The 10,664-nt window shown below is 37.1% G+C and overlaps 1 protein-coding gene across 1 annotated transcript; it reads left to right on the top strand.

The window, feature by feature from the left end:
* The first annotated feature begins 438 nt into the window (after positions 1 to 438).
* LOC141645492 (uncharacterized) lies at positions 439 to 1,503 on the top strand. The gene has a single exon (XM_074453987.1). The coding sequence runs from the start codon at positions 439 to 441 to the stop codon at positions 1,501 to 1,503; it is 1,065 nt and encodes a 354-aa protein (XP_074310088.1).
* The last annotated feature ends 9,161 nt before the right edge of the window (positions 1,504 to 10,664 follow it).

Below are 10,664 nucleotides of genomic sequence, written 5' to 3'. Positions count from 1 at the left end.
TTATGGTCAAGTCCTTCAGAGGGTTGTGTTTGAATGGTTGCCCTACTATTGCACACACTGTAAGAAGTTAGGACATGATGTGAAACAGTGTAGATTTCTAAAGAAACCAGCTAAGGAACCAGTTGTTGTTGACCCTGTCACTACTCCTCCAACTGCTGCTGAGGTGAAGGCCTCTGCCACTACTGAGGTGCAGGCCCCTGTCACGAAAGCATCTGCTGCAGAGGTGCAGGCTCCTACCACTACTGTTGTTATTCCAGTGGTAAGGAATGAGAGGTCAAAAGAGGCAAGTACTCAGTCTGTCACTCCTGATAAGGGTGGTGAGATCCTGCAGAAATATAAGGTTGTTCCAATTCTTAATGTGGTGGATAATATGAGAGTGGAGGTTCATTTTGAGGAAGTGGAGTTTAGAGATACTAAAGACCCACCCCCCATATCTCCATGAAAATTGGTGTTTGGAATATTCGGGGGATGAATAAAGAGTTTAAGCAGCATGAGATAGTGGATTTTTTTACTTCTAATAAATTGGATATTATGGGAATAAATGAAATTAGGGTTCGTTTTTCTAACTTTAACTCTGTTAGAAAACGTGGCTTTAAACATTTTAAAGTTTTGCACAACTATGACTACCATTCTAATGGTAGGCTTTGGGTTATTTGGAATAAAGCTTCTTTAGTGGTTACTGCTCTGTCTTCTGGGGTTCAATGGGTTCATTTGCAAGTTGAGGCTCCTGGATGTGTCACCTACCAGGTCACCTTTGTTTATGGCCTTAATTCTTTGGAAGGGAGGGTTGATCTTTGGACGTTTCTGAAGGGGATAAAGCCTACTTGTCCATGGGTTTGTCTTGGGGATTTCAATTGTGTGAGAAGTCTGGATGAGAGGATCAGTAATACTGCTGCTAACCTTCAGGCTTTAGTTGATTTTAATGATGCAATCATTATGGCTGGGTTGGAAGACATGGTCATTCATGGCTTTGCTTTTACCTGGACGAATAAGCAAGAGGATGGTGATAGGAAATGGATGAAACTTGATAGGGTCCTCATTAATACAGAATGGGCTGCTATGTTCTCTCATTCCTATGCTGATTCTCTTGCAGCTGGGGTGTCTGATCACTCACCCTTAGTGGTTAGCATTCCTTCCACTGAAGTGCCTAGACCCAAGCAGTTTAGGTTCCTCAATTGCTGGGCTCAGGACCCTTCTTTCCCTGACATTGTTAAGGAGGTTTGGCAGGAGAGAATTTATGGGTGTAGTATGTACAAACTTGTCCAGCATCTGAAAGTGGCTAAGCAACGCTTAAAAGTCCTCCATCACAAGACTTACTCTAGTCTTACTGAGAGAGCTAAAAAGAAGATGTGTGAGCTTCAGGACTGTCAAGGCAAACTTCAGAGGGATCCCATGAATGCTGTTTTGATGCTAGAGGAGAAAGAGTTATGCTTACTGATGTGCACCTTAAAAATCGAGCTTAGTTTCGCTTGTCGAGGGCTAAAGCTCATGGTATTCAGATGATGGATGCAAATACTTCTTACTTCTTTGCTAAAATGGCTGTTAGAAGGAGTAGTTGTCGTATTAGTAAGGTGAAGGACATGAATGGTAATGACTGCAGTACTCATGACACTATCTCTGATGCTTTCCTTGAGTATTATAGAAGTTTACTGGGTACTTCTACTGTCATTAAGGATATTGATCCTGCCATTATTCTCAGTGGGCAATGCTTAGGAGCTCAATCAGAGGGCCTGCTCCTTCAAGAGGTTTCTGAGTCTGAGATTCATAATGCTCTTTTTGCAATTGATATTAACAAGAGCCCTGGTCCAGATGGATTTTCATCTGGATTTTTCCGCCAATCTTGGGATATAATTAAGGTTGAATTCACTAAGGCAATCCAGAACTTTTTTCGAACTGGGAAACTACTCAAGGAGATCAATTCAACCCTGATTACTTTGATTCCTAAGGGTGATAACCCTAGTTCTGTTCTGGATTATAGGCATATATCCTGCTGCTCAACTATTTACAAAACCATAAGTAAGATCCTTACTAATAGACTTAAGAAAGTTATGCCTGATATTGTGGGGCTTGAACAAGCTGCTTTCGTGCAAGAGAGATCAATAGTAGATAATACCATGCTGGCTCATGAATTGGTTTCTGGTTATGGAAGACAGAATTCCTCCCCTAGATGTGTTATTAAAGTGGATATTCGTAAAGCTTTTGACTCGGTTCATTGGGATTTTTTGAGGACTATTCTGCCTTTGTTTGGACTGCCTCCTAAATTTTGCAATTGGATCATCACTTGTGTGACATCCCCTAAGTTCTCTCTTAATATAAATGGGTCTTCAGTGGGTTATTTTGCTGGGAAGAGGGGGCTAAGGCAGAGTGATCCCTTCTCCCCCTTGCTCTTTGTTCTCTGCATGGAGGTCTTATCTAGGATTCTCAGGAAGTTACCAGAACACAAGCATTTTAGCTTTCATCCAAAATGCTGCAGGATGGGTCTCTCTCATCTTATTTTTGCAGACGACCTGCTTGTTTTCACAAGAGGTGATTACCCTTCTATCAAAGCTGTTGAAGCTAGTTTGCATCTTTTTGCTGAAGTTTCTGGTCTGACTCCTAACCCCTCCAAAACCAACATCTATTTTGGGGGAGTGCACTCTGAGGTAAAGGAACTAATTCTTAGGGATACTAGTTATTTGGAGGGGACATTTCCCTTCAAGTATCTTGGTGTGCCCCTTCACTCATCCAGACTGACAAAGGACATGTATTTCTCTTTACTTGAAAAAATTAAGGCCAAGATTAATCATTGGGCTAATTGTAATCTTTCCTATGCTGGGAAGATTCAGCTCATCAACACTGTTGTATTTGGTATTGAGAGCTTTTGGTGTGCAAGTTTTCTGCTGCCTAAGGAGGTCATCCATGAGATAGACAAAATGTGTAGATGATTTCTATGGGGATACCAGGGAGCAGACAAACTGGTGTTCTTTGCGTGGCAAAAAGTCTGTAGGAGCAGGGCACAAGGAGGGTTTGATATTAGAGAAATTATGAGCTGGAACAAAACGTTGTTGCTGAGAATGTTTTGGAGGATTTCTACTGCATCCCCTTCCATCTAGGTGCAGTGGTGCCAACACTATCATCTGCAGGGTTTGGACTGTTGGAGTGTGATGCCATCACAGTCCACTTCCACGGTTTGGAAAGCTATCTTTGCTGCACGAGATGAATTTGTTGGACTGACTGGTTCAATTGCAGATGCTCATGCTTCACTACAGGAATGGAGTAAGACTGGTAAGCTGCTTTTGTATCAGGTATATGCGGTTTTCCATGGGAGGCACTCTAATCTCCAATGGGCTAAACCTACTTTGGATGGTGTGGTTATGCCTAGGCATGCTATGCTTGTGAGAATGGCAGTGCAAAAGGGGCTGGCCACTACTGATAATTTGAATAGAAGAGGTTTGCATCTTGTCAACAGATGCTACCTATGTCTGGCTGCTGCTGAGGACCACCCACACTTGTTCTTCTCTTGTTCCTTTTCAAGGGCCGTGTACCAAATTATTCTGCTCTGGCTTGGGGTCACGAGGAGACCTTTGTGTTTGCATCAGGAGCTCCTAAAGTTGTCCAGGTACCGTGGTAAGGGTTGGAGGAAAAAACGAGCTCGGTGTAGTTTGGCTGCCACGGTTTACTTTCTTTGGCAAGAAAGGAATTGGCGCATCTTTAGAGGGGTTTCTCGCACAATTGAGCAAGTTGTCTATCAAATTAAATATTATGTTTCTATTCGATTGTATGCTAATATTAATAGTAGTATACTAGAGGAGGTACTAGAGCATATGACTAGTTAGAATGGTCACTTGCTTTTCTAGTGGTTCTACTTTGTATGAAATTCTCTTTTTCTAATGAGAAGCTGATTTCTACAAAAAAAATTACACTTTTTTCTATTAAAATTACATATTTCTCTATTAAAGTTACAGCTATCTCTATTAAAGTTATATTTTTCTCTACTAAAGTTATACTTATATCTATTAAAGTTACACTTTCAAGGACTATAGTTTTACTCTCAATGGACTCATGTTACATGTTTAATATGGACAAAAGTTACAGTCTCAATGGACTAAAGTTACACTCTCAATGGACTGAAATTACACTTTTAATGGACTAAAGTTACACTTTTAATATGGACTAAAGATACACTCTCAGAGCATCCGCAAAGGAGAGAAATCACCTCCCCATTTGCCTTCTCTTTCCTCAAATGAGCAACCCCATTGTTGCACCAACCTCCCCATAAAATGGGGTTCCACTGTTTTTAGGGAAGCTCCCCAAAAGAAAAGTAAAGTAATTTGTGTAACTTTTGGGAAGGTTCCCAAAATTTTGTGTGTGAATTGGGGAACCCCATTGTTGCATAAATGTAATTATGAAATGAGGAGGGTAAATGGAAAAGTTAGTGGAAAATGAGGTGGACGAATAAGAAAAGGAAAGAGAAGATATGGGGAGCCTCACCTTTGCGGATGCTCTCAATGGACTAAAAATACACTTTAATGGACTAAAATTACACTTTAATGGATTAAAATTACACTTTAATGGACTAAAATTACACTTTTAAAAGATTAAAGTTACACTTATAAGTCACTCAATTCACAATGAGTTGTGTTAAAATTGGAAAAATTCAAAATAATATTTTTCGAAAAAACTGAGTTACACTCGTAAAACGCAAAATATATTGTAAATTTGCTTCAAATTTTCAAATTTCAAAATAAAATCCGTCAAACCGCAATTTTTTTTGTTGAAATTACACTTTTTTCTGTTGAAATTACACTTTTAAAACAGTAAAAGTGTAGTAACATTTGTATAAAGTTTCAGTCCAAAAAAAAAATTATGCTCAAAAAAATTTTTTTGTGTATAATTAATCTATTAGTGAACGTATAATTAAAGCTAGAGAGAGAAAGTGGATTAATTAGTGTATAAGAAACTCATTAGTGTTAAGTATGTTTTTTTGCTTTCAATCTCAACCATCCTTAGTGGAAGATCTAAGGGATGTAGAGAGGACTTATGGACTCAAAGATTTAGGTGGACTCATAAAAACTTCACTCTATATATATATATATATATATATATATATAGTGATAAGTTCTTCTAAGTCCTTAATATCTTTTGAGTCCCTAAGTCTTTATTAGGGCCCTTGGATTAGAAGAATGGTGAGTGGAGATTTGCCTACTTTAAGCCCATTATAGGCGTGAAAAAAAAAAGGAAATAGGGTGAGCAGGAGAGAGAAGGGCTGTGTCAGTACAATTTGCTATTACCCACTGTGCACACACAAACACATGCATAATCACTCAACAACCTTCCTCAACACATTTCTTAGACATACTCCACCAAAACACAATTTGAAAAAAAAAAACTCATCAGACTGGCGAAAATTGAGAGCAAATCCTACTTTCTTCATTTCCCATCTTCCTTTATCAGCTTCCTTGATCATCTTCCATTATTATCCTTGAGCATCTTCCATTATTATCCTCGAAGCTGAGAAACAAACAACAAGACCAACATCCAACGTAAAAAATGACGGATTTGCAAATGGTTCCATTTGGCCATGGTAATTATTGCATTATTTTTTTTTTTATTTTCTTCATGTTAGTTTATATATCATATTGTTATGAAAACATTAGGTTAGATATTAACAGTTCTTTAAATATGATGAGGAAGTGTATTTTAGGTTATTTTTGAAGCTTGTTTTTTATTATGTAAAATCTGTAAATCCACTGTTTTATCATGAACTCCATCATTATGGAGTTCAATATCAACTCTGTGAATAATAAGTTAAACTTCTCCATGATGGGAGTTAAACTCTGTGAATAATAAGTTCAACATCATAGTGTCAGGCTTGAAATTTATAACAGTGAATTCGATGAAATTGTAATTTTAACTGCAAAAGGTGTGAATGTAAGCAACCAAAGTATTATTGTAATTATTATGGTAGAATTGAATTTCAAAAGTGTAATATTTGTATCTTAAATTGAAATTGTCAATATCGTAAGTATAACTTATAAAACTGTAATTATATATGATAAAAGTATAATTTTAACAGGTAAAAGTGTTATTGTAAGAGACAAAATATGTCGGTTTTCAAATGTAATTGTAATAATTACAAGTATAATTGTAACATACAAAAGTGTAATTATAACAACCAAATGGTTTATTGTAATGAAAAGCAAGTTTTGAAACGTAATTGTAATAATAAAAAGCATAATTCTAACAGATTGATTTTGTAATTTTAACAGGCAAAAGTGTGATTGCAAAAGACAATTTCTGTAAGTTTTCAAACTGTAATTCTAATAGAAACAAGTATAATTGTAACACGGAAAAGTGTAATTTTAACAACCAAAGGGTTGATTGTATGTAAAAGTCTGCAAGTTTATAAACTATAATTGTAATAGTAGAAAGTATAATTCTAACAGGCAAAAGTGTAATTATAACTACGAAAAGTGTAATTTTAAGAAATATATAATTTGAACAAATATATGGGTTACTTTAAGTTGTTATGAAAACAATTGATAATTATTACGCTATTGTCAGATAATATTGAGCACAATGGAAAACAAAAGCCGAACGAAGAAGAATTTTGCAAAGATGTTGAAGCTAAGTTCACCCCTATGTTGGTCGGAATTCTGGAAATAGAGGAAGCAAAGTGACATTTTATAGAATTTATCTTTGTTGCTTGTGGTTTTGATGCGCGTAAGTACACGACTAAGAGATGGCGTGGAGGGGAGATCAAATCTAAACTGTTGGTTTGCAACCGGGAGGGGTTCAAACAGAAGGGACAATTGGAGTGTAGTGGCGGGCGGGACTCGGCAGTAGGAGACACAAAGTCGGGCGTGTTGGTTGCAAAGCGAGGATTAGGCTGTTCTTGATGAAGGGGGAATTACGAATTGACATATTCCACAAGAGGGCACAACCATGAACTCGTATCGGCCCGAGAGATAGAGAGTTCCAAAAGTTGGCATGCAACATAACAAGGCTATCACAAAATGATAATCCTTTATAATTCAAGGGTGAGTTAATTAAAATTACACTTGTCTTGATTGAAATTACACTTGTTTATGTTATAATTTCACTTTAATTTGTTAGAATTACACTTTTGTCAACTAAAATGACACTTTTTGCGTCTACAATTACATTTTTTCTTGTTAAAAGAACACTTTTCTTTTTTTGAACTTATACATTTATATCTGTTTTCTCTATCAGCAAGAGATAGAGAGTTTCAAAAGTTGTCATGCAACATAACAGACTATCACAAAATGATAATCCTTTATAATTCAAGGCTGAGTTGATTGGAATTACACTTTTCTTGATTAAAATTACACTTGTTTATGTTATAATTTCACTTTATTTTGTTAGAATTACACTTTTGTCATCTAAAATGACACTTTTTGAGTCTACAATTACATTTTCTATTGTTAAAACAACACTTTTCTTTTTTGAACCGATATATTTGTATCTGTTTTAATTATGTTTTTGATGATTAAAATCCGTACATCTAAAAGATTGTCATTAATCAACAAATTTGAAGATAGGAGCTACGAAGACTTACAAAATTCGAAGGAACATGTTAATGGGTTTGAAAACATCGGTGCTAGTTTGAATTCTTTTAAGAACTTTCACAGGGATGTGAAATGCTACATTCATGAACGGGACGGTCAGATGTTCGTGGACCACTTTAAGGAATTGGTCACATTACTAGACCAGGGTTCTTCTTTGACTATGATGTTGATTCTGACGGTAGCCTTAGTAAAGCTATATGGGCCGACGGGATCGCTAGAAGGAACTACTCGGTTTTTGGGGATGCAGTGTCGTTCGATCCGACGTATTCCACCAATAAGTATGACATGTCATTCACACCTTTCACGGGGGTTGATAATCATAAACGGTCGGTCACTTTCGTGGAGCGCTTGTTGCTCATGAAGATGCGAGACTCGTTTAAATGGGTGTTCACCCGTTTTTCGGGTGCGATGGGTGGCAAAGAGCCTAAGTACATTATCACCGATCAAGATCTTTGGTATTCTTAAAGCGGTGCCATTGGTGTTCAAGACAGCGCGCCACCGCTATTGTATGTCGCATATCATGAACAAGGTTCCAAGCAAGTATGGAATGGCGAGAGATGATTATTCAGTGTTTCTAAAGAAATTGAATGCCATAATATGGGATGAAGACATTGAACCGGCAGAGTTCGATGCAAAATGGGAAGAAATTGGCAGGGAACACAATGTTAATAACATTGATTGGTTCCAAGAAATGTACGTTAAAAGGAGGCGGTGGGTTATGGCTCATTGTAGGGACCTAGATATGGGAGGTGTTATGAGGACAACCCAAAGATCAGAGAGCGAAAATAGTTTTTTTAAGAGATTTGAGAGTAAGTCGGGAACATTAGTTGAGTTTACGATGCGCGTTTTGACATTGCGATGGACCAAAGCAAAGACACACACAAACAGTTGACAACCGTAATGAGATACGAGTTTCCCGAAATATCAACGCATCTAGCTATTGAAGTGCACGGGCGGAAGTGTACGATCATAAAGTATTCGAGGAATTTAAAGAAGAGGCCAAGTGCTCAATTGGTACTTGTAAAAGTAGAGGATTCACTGAGTGTGGCTCTTTAGAAGTGACCACTGTAAGAGATGCAAGCAGGGAGAGAAATTATGAGGTCACATACGCCAGGTATCATTCTCAGTAGCATTTGTTTACTAAAATTATACTTTTATCCGTTAAAATTATACTTTTGTTGATTAGATTTACACCTAGGGTTGTTAGAATTATACGTTGGGTTGTTAAAATAATACGTTGGGTTGCTAAAGTTATACTTTAATCCGTTAAAATTACACTTTTATTGATTAGTATTACACTTTGGGTAGTTAAAATTACAAATTGATTAAAGTTATACTTTTATCCGTTACAATCACACTTTTATTGATTAAAATGCTACTTTTGTGTATTACAAGAACACTTTCATCGATCGATTTAACTAACATATTACTTTATAATGTTGAACTAGATACACTGAAAGCCACTTGTAGTGCGCAGAGAATGCTTGAGAGGAAAGGCATTATTTGCCGGCATGTCATATGGATTTACTCATCAAACGGAGTGAAGATTATTCCAGAACAATGTATTGTTAAAAGATGGTGTAAAGATGCAAGGTTGTCTAAAATGTTCGATTGTAATGGTGAAGCAAGCGAGGACGTTGATATAATAGATGGAAAACAGATTGCGATGTCGTAATATGGTCGGAGATTCATCGGGCAGTTGGGTTGCTCATGGGAAAATTGAAGAATGATGTCGAGAACTTCTCTTGTCTAATTAGACAGTTTAAGGAGAAACTCTCACCATTAGGATCACCATTGAATAAACGACAACAGTTGGAGAAAATTCTTGGATGTTCTCCTAGTGAGGAGATAACCATTTTGCCGCCCAAGAAATCCAAGAACAAAGGGAGCGGAAAGAGAATGTTGTCGAAGAAGGAAAAAGCGATTTGCTTTGGCAAGGAAGCCAAAACGCATGTGTAAAAATTGCAAGCGATTAGCTAACCATGACAAAAGGGCGCCTAACCCATTCGCGAGCACCCGCCGATCTCGCAATCGTCAGAAACCTCGTCGGAAGAAGAAGAAGATGGAGAAGACGAAGAAGAAGGAGAAGAAGACGAAGAAGAAGAAGAAGAAGAAGGCATCTTAGAATAATCAATTTAAGACGTAATAAGTAGTACAATTTTTTGGGATGTCTACACAAAATACGAGGTACAACATGATGTTTCGTATTGTGTTTATACATCAAACTGCCAGGAAGACAACTGGTCGCCGTTGGTATTAGAATGTATTTTGATGAAGTATTCTTTATTAGACGACACAGTTATAATGTGCAAATTCAGAACGTTGAAATTTTCACTCTTGACTATTATGACAAATTATGTTCTTCAAAGTACACATAGTTATTATTGCAACATCTTTCAGATAGGTAAAACAACATTACTATCTTTTCATAAATAAAACTACTAAAATGACACTTTTGCCTTTTAAAATTACATTTATATTTTATGTAATGTAAGGTAAATCATCACCGATATGGCCTGTTAGAATTACACTTCGACGGTTAGAATTACACTTTTGTGTATTACGGTCACACTTTCTTCTCGATCGATTTAACTAACATATTACTCTATATTGTTGAAGTAGATACATTGAAAGACAGTTGTGGCTGCATCTTGCTTGAGAGGAAAAGGCATTCTTTTATAGAATGTCGTAAGATTATTTACACAAAAACTAACTGTCTACATTAAGTTTGCTAACATCTGCAAATAATACAAAGTATGAAATAAGTGTTTACATAGCCAAGGGAATATTCCCACAAAAACAGAACTACTAAATTAAGGTTGTTATTTTTTCACATTGGCACGGGTCATCTACGCTTCGTTGTAATACCTTCCACGGTTTGTCCTTCGTGCTAACAAAAGCTTTGACCTTCTCGAGCACACCTTCGCGCAAAATGTTCATATGCGCGAGAATGAGGGTAGCTACCACTGGATCACCAAATAGCGCCGTGATTTCTTCTTCTCGAGATCTTCATCTTTGAAAAGGAAGACCCTCGTATAAGAGCATCGCCATCATGGTGAAAGGACTCGACTCGGTTGGTTGAGAGTTGGTGACATC

Source organism: Silene latifolia, chromosome 1 (genome assembly GCF_048544455.1).
Source record: "Silene latifolia isolate original U9 population chromosome 1, ASM4854445v1, whole genome shotgun sequence".
In the NCBI taxonomy this organism is placed as follows: Eukaryota; Viridiplantae; Streptophyta; class Magnoliopsida; order Caryophyllales; family Caryophyllaceae; genus Silene; species Silene latifolia.
This window is presented reverse-complemented; position numbering and strand designations above follow the sequence as displayed.